Consider the following 23450-nt stretch of genomic DNA (forward strand, 5'->3'; position numbering starts at 1 on the left):
AGTACCTTATAACCTGTTTGGTTGTTTAGAAAGTCTCCGGTTGACCTTCCTGCTTTCCTCCACCCTAAATAGCGACCCTAGTCACTACTGCACATTTTATTTACATACATTTATAAAAGATTATATCATAAAGGAAGAGGCAGATCTGATTTCTCAAATCATTTCCTAGATGAAAAGGAAAACATTTTAATTTGGTACACAGAGAAAACAGTTAACCAAATATTTTGAGCATATGTAAGACAAATATTTACTACAAAGCCCAAAGAAAAATCAACTTGAAATTGAAGACTAAAACTTCTGTATACCATAGAAACAAGAGGGCACTTACCTATCTTCTTTGTTTATCTGGTCACCAAATCCCACTGTATTTACAATGGTCAGCTTCAAAAGCACATTACTTTCCTGGAGTTCGTAAGTCTGGGCTCTAAGTCGCACATTTGGCAGAAAATGCGTTGACACAGGGTCATCAAAATTGGTGTTAAACAAACTGTTTATCAAGGTTGACTTCCCACTTCCAGTCTCTCCTAAAGTTAAACAGAAGGGTTGGGGAAGACATTTTGCACATCAAATAAATACCTACTAAGCACAGAGACTGTTATCACAGCAACTCGACAAATTTACACAAAAACTTGACAACTGATTTCTTGGAGCAAAATGGTTGCCTGCATTCCTTTTTCATAATGAGCACTAAATATCTTTTTGTTAATATTTTCATCCTACAGATAAGAGAGAGTTACTTGCTAATGAGTAAGAAACAGAAGAGTCTCTTGACACTTTGCTTTGTTTAAAAGTGTGAACTAATTTCCTACAGACTTTAAAAAGGTAACTAGCTATGAAACCACAGGGTTCAACATAGCATTTTTATGAATAAGGGTAAAATACTACAGCAAACATCAACTTGGTAAGTGCAGAAATACTACAGTAACACCACCTTGGAATTTTAGGATTTTCTGATCTGAAGCTCTTTGTTACAGTAAAAATAGTGTGTAGCCCAGTTTACTCAAAAGAATCCAAAAAGTCGCTCAAAAATCAATAAATGCATGGCATCCATTTTCAACATTTTTGGTCTTCATGCCGTTTATGAAAATGTTAAATATAAAAACAAAGCATAGATACAAATAAAAAAAGCTGGGGGAAGCGGCAGAATTATAGTTAATGCTTAACATTAAAGAAAGAGTTTAACATTGCAACTGGATTTAAATTTCAGTCACTTCCTAAGGACGCATACACTACTAAAATCTTAAACCACTCAGATACTACTTACCAATGCAAAGAATGTTGAAGCAGAATCCCTGCTTGATGGATTTTTTAACCAGTTGATCAGGTAAACTACCAAAACCAACATGCCCGGACAAGGATAAAGTTCGATAGCCATCACTTTGCTACAGAAAAATCATTTAAAAATATGTTAGCGAAGTGAGTTGCAAAGCAACTAGCAATGGCAACAAAGGAACTCCATTAGTAAGCTAGAACTTATTCCTTATGATTTACATGGAACCAAAAAAAGCCAAAGTCTGAAAGAAAGATCTGGCAAATCAACTTTATTCCATGATTTGAGAAAACATTCAAATCTACTTTACAGGAGTATTTGCAGGCTCAAAATAAAGTCCATGTTTTGCAAAGAAAAACATGAAACATTAACAAAATAAAGCAGACAAGTTCAACTGAAAATGTAAATGGAAAACTGTAAACAGAAAATAGATCACAGTCGGTTTGCTCTTAGAAATGAAGAAAAAAGTATTTAAAAACAATACAAGCAGCAGAATTCAAAATAGAGACCATAATCACAGGAAGGGGTGTGTGTTATCAATCAGAACTGATTCTGAGTAGCTTGAATTGAAATCGTTATTTATGTAAAATAATACATTATCTACACATCAGAACTCTAAGAGACAATATTATATACGTTATGAGAAATCTCTAGAGGTGCACATTCCTTTTCAAATGTCAGCTAGCAATCTAGCACCATGACATTAAGGCAACGAGCATACTAAAAATGCGTAAGACTAAAAGGAAATATCTTGGTTCATACAAATGAACTGTATTTTTAAATGAACATTCCATATCAAAAGTGTAAACAGTGACAGGTCCATGCTATTCCTTCTGTTTCCAGTCCACATGGAATTGGAAACCATTACTAGTTCCTGGGGAAGTGTATATAGTCAACAGTAGGAAAATTTTTATTTAACACTTACAAGTCCATAATAGTGTCACTTTTTATCATAGGTATGCATAGCAAGTTTCAGAATTCTTGTAGCTAAAACGATATGGACTTTCCTCACAGCAAATACTCATCTTCTTGTTTTACACAGGACTTCTTGCGTGGGACTACAGACTGTACTAACTCTCATTTTAGACTATTATAATCAGATAACTCCGTTTTAGACTCATATAATGAGGAAAAATGTGTAAGCAAAGTGAACAATTTAACAGAAAATATGACATCTTAGGGCTATAAAAAAATAAATGTTCATTCAAACCACGTCTGAAAAAGAAATTGCTCAAGGTATTCTACCACATGGACATTACTATTAAAAAAGGACTAGGAATCGGTATCCCATCCATTTAAAGACAAGCATATCTGAGATGGAGTGGCCGCACATCTAACGACGACAGTTACAGAGTCTGATATTCAAACCACCTCTATCGACACCAATATAAGACAATCCCTCTAAAACAAACCATTAAGCCTCCACACCAAAAGCAGCACAAGAGGCTCGGCGTAACCGTAGAAGGGAAGCCTTCCATCTTCATGTCACTAGCCTTAAATCCAAACTGTGCTGGGTTACCCTCAAAATCCCTGCGTAGCCATTTGTTACTCTCCAAGAAAGGACTTTATTTCCTTCCATTCCACTTAGGATTTCAGTGGGCAAACCACCGATACCCATAACCTTACTGACCATTTCCAAAGGTCATCAGAGTAACTACCACATCATCCACAAGAGACTATGTCAGGATTAAAAAGCATTTAGCTGAGGAAACTGGTATACAGTTTCCTGGTATACAGAAATACAGCTGTATTCGCTGTACAAAGCTAAATGCAGAAACAGACTGGAATAGTCATAGCCATTAACTCTATAATTTCGTTTTCGAAAGGAAGGGGTACATTAATTACAATTTTGCAATTAAACTCTAGAGTTTACTGCTTTCTGGAAACAAAAATCAACAATAATTAGTTCTTCCACTGGTATACTGGCTGTTTATCACTGAAAAATTGACCAAATTTCTGTGCAAAACGGGATAACGAGACATAATAAAAGTGCAAAGGACGGTGCCTTCTCTGTGCTTTGCTTAGAAAGCTAAGGCTGCGCTTGTAACTCAACAGACATCTGGCTGTATCACTACTTAAAAATTCGTATCACATGTCCAAGATGGTTAATTTCTTTGTATTTCTAACTTTCTCCCAAAGATGCTTCTTATGGATATGTGTTGCAGACAGGAAAGAGAGTAACAATTTCTGCAATAAGTAGTTATGCAATTGCCAAGATATTCTGAGACATCTCAAACTTATTTTAAGGTAGAATATTTCATCTTTCTTCAGTACATAAAAGTTAATTTAATGACACTGCAGAGTTATGAGTGAAAATTAAACAATTTTTTCTGGAAATGTAAATACATAAAAGTACATGGCAAGTTCTATGTCATTTCAGACACAAGACAAAAAATTGACAAAAGGCAGAAAAGTCCTGGTAAATTGTAAAAACAGATTACAGAACCTGATACTCAGAAGAACTTCCCCAATAGAGAAATTGTGGTTTATGGACAGCTTTCTTTAGTGCTGTCCTGGAGGGGAAAGAGACATATCATCTTCACTTTGTGCATGTGGAGATGACACAAAGATACTGGTTGAGACAATAAAGGGAAAGATATGAGAGCAAGAACATGAACCTCATTCACCCCACGTGTAATTTAGCACCTTAAGCTGCAACATCCCTCTTTCTAGTTCTTTCTGTCAGAGGTAATGACAAAGTAAACAAAAAAAAACTAACCACCATCCCCCAAAACCTCACACGTTCACCAGCAGTGCGGGCCGAGAATAAGAATGTCAGTGGGGGAACATATAGGAGAACAAGAATTTCAAGCAGAAATATTACTATTGATATCATCCACGAGAACACGGTTTAACGTCTTGTCTTAAACTTCTTGTTTTAAAGAGAAGATTGGCAAACCAGAGGGTGATCAGAAAGACATGAATCAGGGTCTCAAAAACCATTTTTTACAGAGAAACATTACAGAAACATAGCCTATGTAAGTTCTTTCAAGAAAATGGCCAGAGTTGACTTGATCACAGTACATATAACGAGGAGATTTCTGGTAGCGCACACATGCAAAAAAAAGCCCACAACTCTACATTAATAGCAAAGTTTTAAAACTTAGAGGCAGAAAGATGCAGAATCTATTTCTATTTTAAAAATGTATCTACTTTTTTAGGGATTTTAACTGCTACTGAACTGCTCAGACAGTTAGTTGTCCCAAGACACAATAGTCTTCAGGAATCAGTTTCACTCATTCACAGCAATAAAAGCTCTTGATTTAGACACAAAACTTTCAAGAAACATTGTGCAGCTCAACTTGAGACAATCTCAGTCACGCTGATTTAGAAGACTACAGTCTTGATGTTTATACTTCTGTTCTCCACGCAACAAATGTTATAGGACCAAGAGCTACTGTTCTTATTTGGAGACTCGCCTCCTTCCACCTTCCTTCCGGAAGAATCACTTTGTGAATCTGTTTCCTCTGATATCACTTGGAGCATTCTCTTCATAGAAGAGCAACAGCCTACATTTTAACTTCCGAAATTTTCCAAGGGCATCACGTGTCTTGCCCTCAATGCCAGCACTTCATACAGCTTCACTCTGCTATGGTCTCACAAACACACAGAGAAATTACTGACCCCGTGACACCTGCATTCTTACTACTTCTCAAAGAAATAATATGTCATCCAGTTGAAAAACGAGTTACTACTCTATCACCAGTTTAGAAAAATGGTGACAACTCAAAAATAAAGAAATATAAATCATGCTGAAAGCAATTAAGCCACCAGATTAGCCAGTCTTTTCAAATTAGTATTCATTGGATGGAGCAGTGAAATTATGCTTGAAGACAGACAGCATCTCATCCAACTTTATTCAGTGAGTAACTCAAAGCTTCTAATGTTAATGCTACGAGAGCTGTAATACTCCCGTAAATATTTCCTGTTTCTCACTGCTTTCTCAGAATTCATACTCTCATCGAAATAGCTCACAATACAGATCCCTTGAGATGGTCCAAATCACATCTCACTCCTTCCCTCCCCCCTGTTTTAAAGGGTTGGTAGTGTAGCTCTCACAGAACTGCACCTGGATTTGTGCAAATTGAGTTCATCATGTAGACTTGTTTATATAAAGTTGTCTTGCCCATTATAAACATTGTGCAAAGAAAAATCATTGCCTGAGACCAAAGTAACATTTAAGAATTGTTTTTTTCTTTCAGAAACAAATTTAAAAAAATTTGTTATCTTTTCAATTTGCTACTTATTTCAGACTACAACATCGCAACACTGGGCCATTCCACAGCAAAAGCTGGGTCTCAGACTACATGCATGTCTCTGCCTAAGTCCCCTGCAGAACCAGATTTGCAGTCCAGGCAAATAATTAGCTTGCCACTCGCCTTGTAGAGACGACTGAAATTTACCCTCCAAAGCCTGAAGAAAAAAAGTAATCGACGTTCATGTGCACAGGGAGGAGGTGAGGGTCTTGCCAGGCCCAGGCAGCTCCGCAGGCTGTGCACAGGCCCTCAGGAGGATGCCTGGGCATCAGACACAAGACGGATGACAACAAGTTAATGTGCCCATGGGCACCCCAAACGTGACTCCTTCAAAGCCCTGAGTTTTCCACTACCATGAACAGATGTGGACATTCATTAAACCAGAAAACCTATTTTAATCTTCCAATAACAAATTGCATTACTCTCTTACAGTCAGTTTCCTTCCTAATAACCAGAGCTACATTTAATCCAGTAAATATGAATGTCACTATTGCCTCATTGTCGTGGTTTTTTTTTTTTTTTTTTTTTTTTTTTTTTTTTTTTTTTTGGACTGAGGGTCGAGACAAGAACCGAGCGGGAGCACCCACCAAACATGGTCTCGGGCAAAACATGACTCAGGCTTATCTTCTTAAAAAAACAAAACAATTTATTAACAGTTACTAAACAAAAGACAAAAGGGAACGAAACCGGTTACTTGAGAGGAGAAAGAGAAAACAAGGCCCGATCTTAAAACAACAACCTCCCCACCCCCCTATTTTCCTTTCGTTCCTGGCTCTGCCTTCCCCCCAGCGGCGCAGGGAGACAGGGAATGGGGGAGTACAGGTCAGTTCATCCATGTTGTTACTGCCGCTCCTTTCTTAAAGGAGGAGGAGTCTTTACACCATTTTTCCCTTGCTTCGGTGGATCCCCTACTCACAAAGAAAAAGTCCCCAAACTTTTCCAAAGTAAGTCCTGCCCGCAGGATTGCAATCCTCCCCATGGATCGCACCAGTTCGGGCTTTACCAGTCTCGGCCTCTTAGGGAGCTGCTGCCACTCGCGTCGGCGTGGGTCGTCCCACGGTCTCCAGATGCCTCCACGACCTCGTCGTGCATTCCATGCCCCATTATCAACAGTACCTGGTCGCGCATCCCCTGCTCCACGACCTCTCCTGGGCTCAGGCATCTCCTTCCCGACGTGGGTTTCTCCACAGGCCGCGAGTGGGTCGCTGCTCCGCCGAGTACACCCTGGCTGCAGGGGGGCCGCCTGCCATCTCACACCGATTTGCAAGGGAAGCCTCAGCTCCAGCACACCTCCTCCTGCTCCATCTTTGCTGACCCGGTCGTTGTGGTTGTCTTCTCTTAGATATTAATCCTCTCTGGGGGAGCTCGGCCCGGCGGGCACCCCGGGAGCGGGGCGCTTACCGAGTCCCCCATGCGGCTCCCCGGCGCCATCTTGAGCACATGGCGCCGGCCCGGGCCCGAGCGGCCGCTCGGCCGGGAGCCGGGAGCGAGGGCAGCGCCCTCCTGCTCTCTCCTCGCTCCTGAGCAAAAAGCCCTTTCCCGCCCCTTTGTCCCAACTTAAATAGGGCAATTCGCAGAGGCGCCGCCTTGGCTCAACCTCCCCCGGGGGGGATGGGACTCAGATCTGGTGGCACAGGGAGCAAATCCCCTCCCCTGCCACCAGAACACCCCCCCACACATCAAACTATCACACTCATAACACATGATGTAAGTAGGAAACTAAATAGATTTTGGAAGTGAGTAGAAAAATACTTCCCATTTTTGGGTAGTCAAAATCTAAAACGTAGATGTGTGGTGTAGGCATGCGTATCATTGACATCTTTTGATATCAATACACACATGAGAAAGAGACTGAGAACAGATGGGATGAGTGGAGGAAACAGAAAGGAAACACCTTGGCAAAATAACACAAAAGAGAACAGAAAATATAGGAGGATGAGGTAGGAAAAAAAATAGAAAGAAAGAAAAGTCCACGAAGATACAGAAGAACAAAGGAGATACATTAAAAATTACATGAAATTAATACATCTGTCTATTCTATAAAATAAAAAGTAACACACAGGAGTCAAGTATGGAACAAAACATTCCCCCCAAAAAAGTGTGTAGGGGAAAAAAAAGTATTGGCCAAAAGATGATTCAATGAAAACTCATTTGACAATTTCACTCACAGTTATCAGGTAATTTATTGAGTCCGATAGAAACAGCAGACAACTTTTAGGGACTGGTCCAAACATCAGAAGCACAAGATTCTTCCCCCACCTCTTTCAAATGACTTCTTACATGGCATTCTGGTGCACCAACTATTTTCCTTTTCTAGCCCACTTCAACACACAAGACAGCTGCAGTTGCTTTAAACCACAGGTCACTGCAAGATTTTCTTCGTACACATATATAGAGAGAGACCTTAGAAGGAATCTTAAAAGAGAAAAAAAAAAAAAGGCCACATTTTTGCCTTATGTTTTTTGTCAGAAGAAATCTGAGTCAGGACAGAATCTTCCTGAATGCCCTGAAATCATCCGAAATGGGCAGAGGAAACAAGTGACAGACTTGTCAGTAGAGAACAGAAGGCATGATGTGCAGACAGCAGTTTGAGGACAACTTCTGGACTGTATTTTGAGGTATTTAGGAAGAAACAAGGAAGCAGAGACACTTTGCTCCTTTTCCAGTTGTGATGAGGTGATTTCACAGACAGCAGTCTATTCGTTTGTGAATGCCACTAAGGCCTCTCTCCACCAACACGCATTTAAGTAACTTGACAATCTAGCACACGGAGTACATGTTCCTCTGTTGCTGCCTACGGATAGACACGGCAAGAGGCAGCAGGTGAGGAATTAAGACTTACCAATGGAAAAGAAACCAGTTTTTCACAGCTAGTATTCCCTGTGCCAGGCAAACGATGATGACGACAGTGCTGGTTGAGATGGGACTGATCGGCTACTGCTACACAGATGGAGAAAGCATTTGGTTTTGTGGTCCACACAGAAAGGCCTCTCTTGACCTCTGTGTTTTCAAGGAAGGAGAAACAAAGAAAGAAACTGAAATCTGGCACCACGCTCTGAGATGACCTCGACACGGAAAAATACTCACACTATTACCAGTACTGATATGACAACTGCTGTCACTTTTGGAAGATTTGTACCTCTTGGGCTGTGCTGGCTCAGCTGTGCCTATTGCAACTTTAGCACTGCATTTCCTGAGGAGCAGAAAGTCAATCTTCTTCACCCTTGACCACATCAGCCTCTTGTTGTTGATGTTCCTTGTCCGAATGAGAAAGCGACACTGGTCTTGGATGTGAGAACGGCAGTTGCTATCAGAAGGCCTCTTTCACTGCAACAAGGACTTTTTTTCCTCCTTTTCAATTAATCAGTGATGAGCACTGTATGATGTTGTACAGGGGCGACGGCTGTCAGAACTTTCCCAGAAGTCAAATTTTCAAAAATCAGAAGTACTAAATACTTGTGTCTCAGACTTTGTGCGGTCTGATTGGAAACAGACTTATAGAAGGAGGCTAGACTGTGTTCTGGGAGTGATTTTACATCTCTTTTGCAAAACAACTGAAAACAGAAACTTTCCCAGAATGTAGTATGAAACTTAATAATTATACAGCATGTATGTATAATAGGAAATATTATTAGATGTCAATATAAATATATTTTACATTATTACATTTCCATCATTTACATTTCTAAATCTAATACAAAATCACCCTCCTCCCTTACAGAATGATGTTATACCTGTTTTTACAGTATTCTCTGTAAAGCTTTCCATGTACATGCTTCTCTCTCTTCCGTCTCTTCCACTTAGTGGACCCCTCGATCCCGCTCTCACTCACTTTTGCTGATTTACTGCACCTCTCCACATTCTTCACGCAAAGATTAATCAGCAAAATCATTTTGTATTGTTTCTTGTACTTTGGCTCTTAAGTTCTTTTCTTTCCACATTTTTCCGGCCTCTTGTGAGAGCCCGGCTGTGAAGTACTAACTCTGCACCTCACTATAAATACATATCACATATGAAGTGAGAAAGCTTATATAAAGTTAATGCACTGCACTACGTTATAGTGCAACTTCAAAGGATTTGTACAGGCCTGAAGGGGAGTATGTGTGAAATGGAGCTCTCTGGGCAGGAGCCCCAACAGAAAGGAAGCTATGTCCAACAGACAAGTTGTGAGCAAGCGGGGGAACATGAATGGAGCCCTTTCACTCTCTGGCTGAAGTTGGCCAGTACGTGGTCGTGCCCTGTGATCGTTCTAACAATGGTCCAACAAATGACTCCTTCAGCACCCGAACTCAAAAGCCCCTCTTCCTTCTTGCACTCCCACGCCGCTCCCTCGGGTGCACCGTCAAGAACTGGAGCAAGACACTGCTCCGGATGACAATCGCTCCAAGGAAAGGAAACTTCAAAAGAGTAACAGCTGGTTTCCATTTTTCTCAGTTCACGGGGCAGCTGCACACACAGCTCTACAGGCATAACTGAGGGGTAACAGCACAGCGGCAGCAACGAGCCAAGAATCACCAGGGACAGGTGCTTCACCTACCTTCCCCGCTACCAGAAACCGCAAAAGCACCTAACTGCACAGCTGGGATGGAGGATGTTTCCCCTGAAAAAAACTCCAAATTCCTCCCACTCCACGTTATTTCCAGAACCCTTCTGCGCTTTGCGTTGCTGAGGTGTAAAACACGGCAGAAAACTAAAGTAATAAACGAAGCTATTTATTTCACGCTCCAAAACGGAGCTAATGTTCCAGCACTAATGTGCGGGTGGGTTCCGCATCTTCAAAGCAAAAAAGCTGACAGCTTTGCCATTATGCGTAAGAAAAGTGTTTCTTCAACAGCCAAGACTCAGCGCTACAACTTATTACTTGAAATACGCGACACGCTACGGGAGCTCTAAGCAGGGCGACAGCCGAGAACGAGATCCTCCACATACTTTAGCAAGTTTTGTAAAAGCCTGGCAACTTCGGGAACTAAACGGCATGCCAAGGCTTGGAACTAAACGGCATGCCAAGGCTTGGCTTCGCCCGCTCACCCGAGCCCCGCACTCCGCGCTGGAGCAGCCTTCGCCAGCGCCAACCCGCCGGCTGCCCCAGCACGGACCCAGGGCCGAGCCCCGGCGCCCCTTAACGGGGGCAGCTCGCTACAAAGCGCCGCTCCCACCTCTCCACAGGCGCCGCCTTCCCCTTCTGGTGCCGGCGCCGCCGGACGCCGTCCCCTCAGCCGCGCCGGGGTGACACCGACCACCGGGCACCCGCAGCGCTGGGGCTGGGGTTGTCCGCCGGCCACCCCGGCAGCTAACGGTCGGCGGAGCTCTCCGCCCGCCCCTCCCCACTCCCACACCGCCGAGGGGACTTACCGGCTGCCGACCGGCATGGGAAGCGGCCATAGCCCCGTCAGGCGAGGCGAGGCAGGGAGGGAGGGAGGGAGGAAAACGGGCAGGCGGCGCCGGCGGGAGAGGGCGCGCACCCACTGCCAGCCGTGACGGGGCGCTCCCGCCCGCCGCCGGCGCCTGGCAGAGGCAGCGCTTACGGACGGGCGGGGCCGCGGCGGCCTCACGCCGGGGCGGGGAGGAGCGGGCGGGCCCGGTAGCCGCCCCGCTGCCGCTGAGGCGAGCGCTCGTGGCGCGGGGCGGCGGCGCGGGCCCCTCCCGGCCGGAGGGCGGCGCGGCGGGGCTGACGCCGCGGCAGTGATTGCCGGGGCATGCCGCCGCCGCCGGGAGGAGGAGGGGCTCGGGCAGCCGCGGCTCCGCCGCGCCCGCAAGCAGTAGGAACGGCGGCGCGACGCGATGGGGCAGGGGCGGTGATGGCGGAGCCGCGGCAGGAGTCGGTGGTGCGGTTTCTGGCGGCGCGGGGCGGGCGAGCGCGCAACGCGGAGCTGCTGGAGTATTTCCGGGACTGGCTCAGCCCCTCGGAGCCCGGCCGGCGCGCCGCCGCCCGCCGCCTCTTCAAGGAGCTGGTCAACGCCGTGGCCACCGTGCGCCAGGAGCCCGGCACCGGCGTCAAGTACGTGCACCTCCGTCGCCGGTACTGCACCCCAGAGGCCCTTGCCGCCGCCCTGACCCCCGGGGAGGAGGCGGCGGCGGCAGTGGGGGACAGCGCGCAGCGGCCGAGCCCGCCGCCCTCCCCGCGGGCGAGCGCTGAGGAGGCACCGCCGCAGCCGCCGCCGGCGGGCGAAGATGCCGGCAGCCGCCCTCAGCCCGCGGGGCGGCGGAGCGAGGCGCCCCGGCCGAGCCCGGCGGCGGGCGGAGGCCAGCGCAAGGGCTCCCGGCGGGGGCCGCCGCCTGGGCGCGGCGGAGGCGGCGAGGAGGCTGCGGTAGCGGCGGGCCCGGGGCGGCCTCCGCCGGCGGAGGAGGCGGCGGCGGCGGAGGGTGCCCCCGGGGCGGCGGCGCAGGGGGGCGGCCGCAGGAGCCTGCGGGAGGCGGCGCGGGGCGGCTCGCCCCAGCTGAAGCGCGGCGCCCTCCCCGGGGGCACCCGCGGCCGCGGCGGCGACTCGGACAGCGCCTCGGTGGCCTCGTCCTCCGCCGAGGAGGAGGGGAGCACCACCGGCGCCGTGGCCCTGGACCCCCTGGAGCATGCCTGGATGCTGTCGGCCTCGGACGGGCGGTGGGAGAGCCTGGAGGGGCTGCTGAGCTGTGAGCCGGCGCTGCTCTGCAAGCGGGACTTCATCACCGGCTTCACGGTGCTGCACTGGGCCGCCAAGCACGGGCGGCAGGAGCTGCTGGCCACGCTGGTCAACTTTGCGCAGCGGCACCAGCTGCCCGTGGACATCAACGCCCGCACCAGCGGCGGGCACACCGCGCTGCACATCGCCGCCATGCACGGCCACGCCGAAGTGGTGAAGCTGCTGGTAGGAGCCTACGACGCCGACGTGGACATCCGCGACTACAGCGGGCGCAAGGCCGCGCAGTACCTGCACCAGGGCACCTCGGGGGACATGCGGAGCCTTGTGGGGGCCCTGGAGGAGGAGGAGGAGGAGGAAGGGGCTGCTGGCAATGGGAGTGGGCGCTGGAGACTCTCCAAGGTGTTGCCTTCCAACCTCATGAGCTACCGCCTCTCCCACCACCACCACCATCACAGCACTGGGGAGGAAGCTGAGGGCACTGAAGGGGCAGCGGTGCCAGGCAAGGGCAAGGAGATGACCAGGAAAGCCTCCGGCAGCGGGCGGATGAAGCCTCGGCTTAATAAGATCCGCTTCAGGACTCAGATCATCCACAACACGCCCTCCTTTCGTGGTGACACCGAGGAGGAAGAGCATGAGGAGAAATCCCTGAAAGCGTCGTTCAAGCTCAGGCCGAAGTCCAATGTCTTTGGATAAGACCGGGGAGCAGGAGATCTGGGAGGTGGGCGCATGGACCAAAGTGCCCTAGGATGTAGCGCGGAAAGTGGGGCAGGTACAAGTGGGTGCTCATCTAGACTCATGTACTCCAGGGAGATGGGTCCAGAGTAACTTGCTTTAACTGGGTTCAGTGGGATTGGTGAGCCCAGTGGGTCAACAGGGCTCTGGTGGCTTACAACTCTCAAGAGCAGCTCCTTTAGCTAGGTCCTCGGTGCTGAATTGAGAGGCAGTGGGTGTGTTGAGAAGCACTGGGGTGTTTAAAAGTTGTGCTCCTTTCTCAAGGCAGGCTTCAGGGTTGGAGACCTGTGTTAGTGAATCTACTGAGATTAGCGTGTTGAGTGGGGGAAAGAAAAATGCAAATGTTCTACTCTTGTGTTATCAACTGGTACTACAAACTGCTTACAAACAACTTGCTATGTAAGAAGAACACCTCAGTAATATGCAAATATACTTTAAGTTTCTCTTTAACAGCAATACGACCTGGCACAGTGTCGAGTTGGGTACCCAAAATGAGACAGTAGATAACGGTTTCCTGTCAGAATCCAAGCTTCAATCCAGCAAAGACTTAGCCTGTGTTGACTTTATTCGTTGAAAATTGCCCGATTTGATATTCTGAATATATATATATGTATGTGTAAAAAAAAAAAAAAAAAAAAAAAACAACAACATTGCACTGCAAATAACGAATAAAGTTAACCGCATGCAAAAGTCTCAGCTGTCTGAGGTACTACTGAGCTTGCTTATTAATGTTGGAATACTAATACAAGATAATGAAAGCAGAGAGTCTTTTTATATATTTGGTATCTTATGTTTTGTCTTAGGCAAAGCAATTTTATTTTAATCACTGTGAATTCTCAAGTGCCAGACCTAGCGCAGTTCCAGTTATTAAGTCTGGTCAATTCTTGTTAATGTCGTTTGTGTAACTCACTGCATTTAAAAATCACAAAATTGCGTTGTATGTGTTACCTGTGAAAGTTGTTCTCTTTTCTAAAAGAGCACAGACACCATTCCATGAAACCTCTATGAAACTCTAATATGGTCCTGTAATGTAATAGCAACAGGTCTGCGTTCATTAGTAACTTGTGTGCCAATCCTTTCAACTAACTTTGTGCAGAAATGGGGGGGGAGGGAGGGGAAGGAAGGTGTGTGAATTCACACAAGATGAATAACCATAACTCTGAAACTCTATCCCTGTCTGTCATATTGAGTGAAAGCAGTATAATGACATATTCTAGTTAAGTGATGGCAATGGTGTTTGAGTTCTTTTAATCCTGTATTTCTACAGAAGTGATAACTAAGGCTTTGCACTGTTGTTTAAGAACCTAGTAAGTCTTAACCTGATTGATGAGCCTATCCGTCTGCTAAAGCTTTCAGAAACCTTGAATCTTGTTTCTCTGCTTTAAAGGTAGCAATTCCAGTGAAATCTAGGAGGCAGATTTGTATCCAGACTTGGCTTTCCTTAAGAGTGAGGTATTGAGCCGACCCTGGATCCTGAATGCTGCTCAAGGTACAAGCTCATCTGTGCTTAGAAGTTAAGGTACGGCCAATTTCAACGCAACATTTGTCAAAGCATGTTTCGAGTTGGCTTCCTCAGAATGTACGTGCATGTCTGGCTGGTAACTAACGAAAAGTAGATGGGCTTTGACATGTTAAAATCCAAATTTGAGACACTGTTTAAATGCATGCCACAAGCTCTAGAACACTTCACGGGGAAACCGCTGCTGGGAGTTGTGCACTTTCAAGGTAACTGCTGTCTGTAGCTGTTGCTGGTGGCTTGCGTTTCTTGTAGCAACAGGGGAAGAGAGTGCTAGCAAGTCATTGATTTCAGACTTCCCGTGCAGATAAACTACCAATGTCTACACTTTGTGTCAAAAACTAATAAATGATAGTGTTTGCATAGGCCTGCAAGCAACACTTAACTGCTTCTGGGAAAAGTTACATTAAAAAAAAATTGCATCTCTGCATAGGTGCTGGTCATTACTTTTGTGCAAAAAGACTAGAAATTATACAGAGGTTCAGCTTTAGTTTATAATTCATAAGCTATGTTATTATAAATTTCATGTGCCTTCATTTTGGGTTGGTTGCCACAAATGTAATGGATAAAATCAATCTTGCAAAGCGCTTTGTCTTTACATCTGTGGGACAGAACCAGAAATTTTCCCTCAGCCCTTCCCGTTTAAGCTGTAAACTTGTACAACAACGGAGTGTCTGAAAGGGAGGGAGAGAATAATAATACAAATTATACTGTAGAGCTAATTCTTTTGTAACAGAGAAGAGAATTAAATGCCTAAGTCTTAAACTTCCTTCACTCTGGAAGTTAAATAGCTTTTTAGACTTCTGTAGAAAGGAAGTTTTCTGACAGAACACTTGCAAGGTGAGCCCTCTTCAGCATGGCCGCTTCTGAATTGAGTACAATAATCCGTGCAACTACCGATGTCCAAACCTTATTAAAGTAACTTTCTGCTTTGAGAGTTTATAGTTCTTTCATATGAACTGTTGGGTGAAGCGTTTACCTCTTCACATGCAAATAGCGAAGAATTGCACAAAAATACTGAGTCTTAGATAGCTGTTGGGGTCTGGAGAAATAATTTGAGGGTTTCACTGCTTTGGGATTTGGAATATACACTTTGGATTTCAAAAGACTAACTGGAACATCGTTTTATCTTGCATAATACAGTAGAACTTTGGTAATTACTAAGGGAGCTTGAAAAATGGTAAAAAGATGTCTGATTCATGGCTCATTATTTGAAGTATCAAAGTGAAACTGTTGTTTAGCCGTCATTTAATGAAGTTTCACCGTAAGGGTCCAAAGTTGTTTGCAAGGTGGAGTGCAACAGAGCAAACATCTCTGTTGGTGTTTGAGATGTATTGATGAATGGCCAGATGGCCACTAGTGTCTGTCTGCGCTATGGGACTAAAGCACTTTGATTTCACGTTATGACTTGTCACATTCCACATGGTTACTTTTTATAACACGAGCTAAAACTTAAGTTTTGTTTGTAGGTAGGAGAAACTTGATGCCCTGTTTCAGAGTATTTACAGTCTAAAGGTACTCTTGAGTCAAATATTTTAGATACGTTGCCTAGAAAGATGTGAATTTGAAATAAAGTTGTATGGTACAGAAAACTGGAGTACTTACTGGTGTCTTTTTAATGGTACGCTTGAGGTTACTGAATGTTCACTTTTTATGATGGTGTGTAAGGCAGCAAGACTGTAATGCAAACATCTGATATCTTTTATTGTTATCTTATGTTTGAAATATTTTAGAGGCCTGGAAGCTCGTCAGTTTTTATTAGTACAGCTTTTTATGGGTGTCTTTCTGAATGGTTACAAGTTAAGAACCTGTAAGCTTTAGTTTTACTGAAATAAAAAGAGCCCGTGAATCGTTTATGCTTGAATTGGCTTCTGTGTGCTACATACTTAGGTACTACTTGCATATTGGCTGTTAAAACTGTGTACCATTTTGTCTTTTTGTTTTGTTTGGTTTTTTTTTATCATGAAGATGTCTGATACAGTGTAACACTCAAAGAATAAGACACTAAAAAAGTATAGTTGAGGTTTTTGCAAGACAGTGATATTTTTCTTTGCCAGTTACTCTCTAATAGCTCATGTCAAAGTGAATGAAGACGCAACAATTTTTTTTTTTTTTTTAGAGAAGTATGTCTAAATAAGGGCCTGGGAGAGTGGCATTGCTTAACTTAAAATAGCATCCTGAGCGTATTTCTGTGCAGCTAAATATCTCTGAACCTGGGAAGACTAATACTAGTTTTGGTCACTGTGTAAAGGTCAATACCTAATTAAAAAAGGTTTAGGATTAAGGCTTTTTGGAATGTGTCTTAACTACAGCTGGCAGCTTCTCTAAAAAGAAGTTTCACTTCATTACCGAGCTAGACTGTGGGATTTGATGTATCTAAACATTCTTTGAAGCTGTTGCCTTACCAAAATATATGTTAAAACTGGTAAACCTCATGCTGCTGGTAACTCCTCTTGAGAGACATCCAGATTTGTGCTTAGACTGAAAAAAGGCTCGGCTGTTGCCATGCTGGTGGATCAGGATGCGTGCACTCCAAACCAAGCAAGCCCAAATCAGTCATCTGGGGACTTGGGTGAGAGGAGAAGGGAGGGGGACGTGTTCTTGGAAGCTTAGGGAAGAGTAGGGGCATGCAAGAAGCAGCTGAGGTTGTGGGAGAGGTGGAGTGCTTGGTAGGAGAGCACTCTACTTGAGCCTTGCTGATCATGCAATGGCTTGACTAGTCGTTTAGAAAATTGTATCTAAACATATATCCCTTCTACTACGGAATAACAGTTGAGAGAGACGACTTGCTGAGAGCCCTAATGTAAATTACTGTCTGATGCTAAGTATTTTAGCTGGTCCTCTTAACCAATATTTCATAGCGTATCTAGAACTGTTTGCAAAAGCACGAACAACTCTTGTGTTGAGCATAGCTACAGCTGTTGCAAGAGAGTCCTGGTACGTCAGAATGGCCCCACTTAACTTTAGGCTTCTCACTGGGAGCGAAGCCCTTCAGCATTGCTTTGTTAACTTATTTTTCCATTGTCTAGAAAGGAGAGGTAAGGGATGTAGAGTCCTAGCTTAATATGCCTCGAGTTATACAGAATGTATATGAACTTGAAGGCAATAGATTAAACCTTGGAGACTTTACGTGGAAAAATAAGTAGTTTAGTCATGCATTTTGTTTCCTTGTTGGTGTTGAAGGAAAAAGGAAGTTACACACTGTCATTTTTTCATGTCCTCAACTGAGTGTGGGGAGAAGGAAGAAGTCTTGAGATTAATATCGGGGTTTGGGAAAGGGATTAGCTTTTCAGATTGTGTTAAACTGTGAACAATTTGGCAGAAAAAAATGAAACATACGATTTTGAATTTCCAATTTTGTTACAACAAAACGTCTTACCATTTTGCAACTGTTCTAGAATTTATAATTTTTCAGTTTAGCTGAAATTAGAACTGAGGTGTCCTAGCACGCATGCATTACTGGAAAAACTGTGACAAGCTACTAGGGTTTTTTTTGTTTGTTTTTAATAAAGCTGTGTTTCAGGTAAGGTATTTCATCTTCTGTGGTAAAACCTGAAGAAGCCCTACTCTTGAGATTTATACAAGGAGTTCAGCTGCTAGTGGCAGGTGGAAGTTACCTTAAAAGACAGTAATAGTCGGGCCAAAGTGCAAAAGCATTCTGTGTCCTTTCAGCTAGATTAGTCATGACGAATGAACCATTGTAGTTCAGATGCATCTACCTTTCTATATAGACAGCTGTAAACTAGCTCCTCCCCTGGATTACTGGGAAGCATGAGAAGAAGCTAGCAAGTCATATTAATCTATTTTGACATATCCTTATTTCATGAAAGGGCATTTTGCAAAACTGTGGTAGGACTGTCAAGAAGTAACGATGAAAGTCAACAGATCTGTGTCCATGCGTGCCTCTGCATTGGTACAGGTAAATAGTTGAAGCTTACTGCTGTCGGTCTAAAGCAGACAGCCTAGAGAATGCATCTCTGCATCAATCCTTGTCCATGAAGAGAGACTTTGGGAATTAAATCTTAAATATTTCTAACTACTAGAACAATTCCATTGCTTGGGCTGTGTCTAGAGCTAGCCCTAACTTTAGTTGAAACGCTGGGCATTTCCTCAGCATTTTTCTGCTCAAGATAGAGGCCTTTCACTTTTGCTAGGTGGCTGTTGAGCTCTACGAGTTGTTTCTACTAGTAGAACTACTTTGTAGTTTCGTAGAGTGCCTGAGAAACTGGTTGTAGAATGGGCATAAATAACGGATACCTTTTTCTGAAGCTGAGTGGAGTGGCTGGTTTTTCTGGTGGTGTGGATTTTTCACTTTTAAAACAGAGATAAGGGATGCCCGCAGTATTTGTTGGGGCACAGATAGCCCTCGGGACAGTTCATACTAAGGAGGTGCTGTCCGTTGCTAATTTAAATACAGAAAGACAAAATTAACTGAGGAGTCTGTAAAGATGTTCTCTGTTCGCTGGACATACGTTTGCATGATATAAAGCCTCAGAGCAGCAGCAAACGTGTTTGTAGCACTTGAATATATAAGGACATTTATATTTGCTATTTCTTTTCCTTGTTACCTATTACACAGTGTCTTCCTATAGGTATACCTTGTGGAAGTAACTTTGTGGCCATTTGGGAGAGTATAATTATAACGCTGCAGCGAGGTCCTGCTGCTTCAACTGCCTCCTGCAACAGGACCATTAGCTATCAACCTCACACTTGTCAGCTTCCTCTTGAAGCGTCACAGATGGGCTGGGTGGAATTGACAGCAGGTGTCATAGCTGCCAACCCGTGCAGCCTGCAGCTGCACAGTGTGGGCTGTAGAGCTGGTAAATCTCAAGCCTTTTGAAGCTGCTGGCAGCACTTCCCATGACGGGGGTGGAAGCAGAGATGCTGCATCATTTCATCTGCCTGTGACGTTTATAAAAGTATTATGCTCTTGCGTGTGAATGAATGGCATGAACTGAACTATGGATGAAACTGGAGCGCTTAGGAGACTTTTACGTTTAAGTGGGGCCAAGTACCTCATATAGCAGATATGTCTAATTAGATTATGATATTCATCTTTAGCCACTGACAGAAAGCAGTTGGATCAACACTGAACAGCTGCTACAGGAAACTACTGCAGAAGGGTTGCCGCACAATTATCATCTCTGTTCGTAAGATATATCATTTGTTAAGGATGTTTTTTCATTGCATAGGAATTACAAAATGAGTTAGTTGCATTGTGGGTAATAGTTTGCAGGCTCATGTCCCAAGAAGTGTATCTTTTAAGGGCTGTATAGTAGGTCACTGATAGCTGTCAGTGATAGAAAGTATTAGGCTTTTGGGTTTTAACCTGAGATTTTCTCACCTCTTACCCACTTCCTTTGAGCAAAATCTTTTTGTTTCTGGTATAAGTAAAACCATCCTCCGAAGAGACCACTGGAGAAAAAAAAAAATAAAAGGAAGAGTCCAACTGAAAACACAGATGCTCTTGTCCACCAAGATCCAGTGTCTTCCATATTTTAAATCAAAACTGTTCCTTAAATGCATTATAAAAATGCTAAACTGCAAAAAAACAGACAACTTGTGTTTGATCTGGAAGATGTGCACCCTCAGTAATGGCATCACTCCAGAGTGCCCACATGTGTAAAGTGCTGGGCTGTTCTTGAGCTTGTGTGGGCAAGAGAAATGTGCTAGTGGCCTTTCTCCAGAGTTTACATTTGTGGGGCTTAAACAAGATGAGAACTCAAACCTTTTTCTGCTGGCAAGTAGAGATAAACGGGGGCTTCTGCTGCATGTGCTGAGGGACTGTGCTTTTTTTTTCTCTCTGATATACCGGTTGTACAGAATAGCAGTCATTGTTTTTTACATTGTAGAGAAGTTTAAGATTTAACCTCTCATAACACATAAAAACTCGCAGATTTCTGGAACGCCCTGGCTGTAAACAAAGCAACTAGTTTTCCCTTACGTAGCGAAGACCTGCTATGAAAATGTCTTGCTGATGGTGCTTGGCAAAGCGCAGGGCAAAGTGGAGAGCTCTCAGGAGTTTAGTGCTGTGTCTTTTCATTCATCCCTTCTGCACCTAACCTCTTCCTTCCTGGCTACTCCCCTCCCTCCCCCCCTTCTTTTTTTTTTTTCCTGTTTTTTAGTAGCTTGAATTGCACAAATATTAATAGATCAATAAAGCTCAGAAAATGAGAAAAGCTTTCCTCTTACACTTTAAACTTCAAGAGTGGGAAGAACAAAAATTTTGTTGATAAAGGTCTCTACATAGACCATTCATAGACAAGAACACTTAATGGGTGAATGTAGAAAAAGACCACGCTTTCTCCTCAAAGATTCCAGTATTGTGTACCCTAAAGGCAACACTGTGAATAACAGACTGCTTTGCGTAAGAAACACTAAGCATCGTTCACAGGATTTCCATTGATTATTCTGTTAGCCATGTCAAAACTAGTATCTTCTACAATGGATCCTAAATGAGAGTTCTGGTCAACCTGAACACTCATCCTCCTTTGCAGATGAGTCCCTTCTGATCCCTGTGTAGATGAATCCGAAGTCTGGAAAACTTCGCCTCACATACTATTAAAAGTAGAAGACTGTAACTTTACAGATGACTAATCGTTTTGAAAGTTCACTTCCCTACACACCCTTCAAACAGAATGCCTGGTGTAAAGAGAAGGGGAAAAAAAGTAACCCATCTCAAACATGCGAGCACACGCAGTGACTAGGCAGTACAGTGCAGCAGCTTCTTTTTTTTAATCAATGAATTATTTTAGCGTTCCCCATTCCACACTAGTGCTCTTCAGGGATTCCTTTCCAGTGTCTGGTTTAAATCCCACTGACCTCTATAGAAAACACCTGTTACTTTAAGGGTCAGTAATGAAGAATTACCTACTCCGAGAATATTGTTTTTCCCCAGTGGTCTTTCTAAAAAGGAATTATTACCATAAGCAACAGAGCTGTTGTTGCCAGGATGACTTTCTGTGGTCCTTTATTGCCTCATGAAGGTTTCACCTGCTCTTCTGACTTGAGATTGAATGAGGAAACGATACTGAAGAAGTGGAATTTGATTGGGAGTGGAGGAAATTTATTGGGCTGTCAAAATTTCTGTTGACGACATTGCTACTGCTACTGGTTGTAGGTTGGTATTGCTAAATCGCAGTCAGTATCTCGTAATATCTGGTGGTGTCCAACTATGAGAAAGGATGTAGCTGCTTACCCACTGTCCCTAGACTCTTTGTAGCCTGCTCAAACAGTGGCAGCCAGGCAGGGATCTTACATACAAAATAAATCAAACGTATACATACATATACAAAAAAGAAAAGGCATATCACTTTTGGCTAGATGCTTTCCTACTTTTCCCTCACACCTCACTATGACTCTCCTGGAAGCCAGTGAACTCATTTAAAAATCTTCTCAAACATTTGGCATTCATGATATTTCAAATAGCATTAAAGGGATGTTGTTAGCCTAAATCTTCAAACCTACATTCTTAAAATCTAGTTTAAACAACAAAATTGAATTCAGGCTGAACTGATTTAATATTCCTAGGAAGGAACTTAAGCCCAGCCTAGTCATTGAATGTATGTAGAAATCAGTGTGTGACTGCAAGACTGGCTTTAGCTGACAACTTGCAGTTAGATCATGGGCTTGATACCTAGCTACCATAATGATGAGTGCTGCAGAAAATCTACTTCATGTGTTCCTACACTAATGTTTAGAAAACAATTTCAGAAAAAAGAATCTTTGTTAAAAAATTGACATTTGAAATTTAGTCTAATTTTGCAATGTAATTTTAACTGGACATCAGCGAAAAATCTCACTAAGCCTGCTGTTCCCTATAATCTGCTTTTTAATTTGGGGAATGCGAGGAAAAAAAAAAAGGCAATTGTCGTTTTAGGATCCTGAGGTTTCTACATTTCATCTTAACAGCAGTGTTACCCTGCCCGTACAGAGCACCTCTAGATTCTCTACAGACACTTAGTAATTTGCTTCCAAACCCTATTTAAGAATGGGAAATACTGCTGTAAAAGAAACCCAAAAATTATAAGCCTGAGGAAATAAGAGGCATGCAAATGCTGTACGAGTTGTCCAAGTTAGCACAGGAAGGCTGTGAATAAGCAGGAAATATAACATACTGTACATAAAAAAATCTGTTCAACTGAATTCTCAATAAATATTCAGTCCTACAGTCTTAAATATGGAATTTATGTGGGATTCAAATATTTGCTAATTTTAGAGTTTTTGACTGACGTCTTTAAATAGTTGCAGTTTCTTCACTCCCATGACGGATAACTTTGCATTTGCTAGTTGTCTCCTTTTTTTTTCCTCCACTCTGTGGCTTACAATGACAATGTGGCAATTCATGAGTGAGTGGGTGACATTAAAGGTCTTTTTGTATTTACTGGCTAAATCTTGCATCTACCAGAAGGCATTTATTAGTTCTGTTGTTAGAATAATTGTTTCTTTAATGACACAGTGACGCTATATCTAATTGTGCACAGAAGCAAAGACGACAGCTGATGGAATTACAGTGCAAATTACAAATTGCAGTCTCACAGGGAGATAATAATAAAATTTTAGGTTGGGTTTTTTTTCTGAAAATTGCTCTGTATTAGGCTAATTTATGTACATTGCTTCTACTTCACTCCAGAGCTATGATTAACTAGAACTTCCTTATGATTAACCTTAGCCACACTTTCTTCACGTCAAGTGCAGGAGTACAGTTGGTGCTGGCACACGTTTGCCAACTCATATTTTATCAGCAACAGTATTAGCATCTTGAATGAACAGGATCTACGGGACTAATTCAGTCATCAAGAAGTTAAATGACTGTATCAGTTACTCTTTTTTATCTTTTCATAGTCAAAGGAGGGAACATGAACTTTTTGACAATAAGTACTTTCAAGCTGACATAAGTATTTTTGGTAATTACTCAATAGAGAGCCAGAGTTTTCCATTATTTGCACACCACAAACAATGTTGCAGCAAATTATGGCATAGCAGACCAGTTGTTAGTCCACAGATTACAGAGTAACTTTAAGAAAGTACTCTATCCAACTTTTATTCCGTGCATTATG

At 43.6% G+C, this 23450-nt stretch overlaps 2 protein-coding genes across 2 annotated transcripts in view; one reads left to right on the forward strand and one right to left on the reverse strand.

Annotated features, from left to right (window-relative positions):
- Positions 1–10908, reverse strand: part of SEPTIN10 (septin 10) — a 33063-nt gene extending 22155 nt beyond the window's left edge. The window contains exons 1-3 of the mRNA XM_086615841.1: positions 10879–10908; positions 1265–1382; positions 329–524 (exon numbers count right to left, since the gene is read on the reverse strand). Of these exons, the coding sequence (XP_086471967.1) occupies positions 329–524; positions 1265–1382; positions 10879–10908 (344 nt within the window). The remainder of the gene's footprint in view (positions 1–328; positions 525–1264; positions 1383–10878) is intronic.
- Positions 10909–11222: 314 nt separating this feature from the next.
- SOWAHC (sosondowah ankyrin repeat domain family member C) lies at positions 11223–12836 on the forward strand. The gene has a single exon (XM_086610638.1). The coding sequence runs from the start codon at positions 11223–11225 to the stop codon at positions 12834–12836; it is 1614 nt and encodes a 537-aa protein (XP_086466764.1).
- The last annotated feature ends 10614 nt before the right edge of the window (positions 12837–23450 follow it).

Source organism: Tauraco erythrolophus, chromosome 1, assembly GCF_009769465.1.
Source record: "Tauraco erythrolophus isolate bTauEry1 chromosome 1, bTauEry1.pri, whole genome shotgun sequence".
Lineage (NCBI taxonomy): Eukaryota > Metazoa > Chordata > Aves > Musophagiformes > Musophagidae > Tauraco > Tauraco erythrolophus.

What these genes read in the sequence shown, in the direction of transcription:
- SOWAHC (XM_086610638.1), top strand. Translation starts at nt 11,223, where the DNA reads ATGCCGCCGCCGCCGGGAGGAGGAGGGGCTCGGGCAGCCGCGGCTCCG.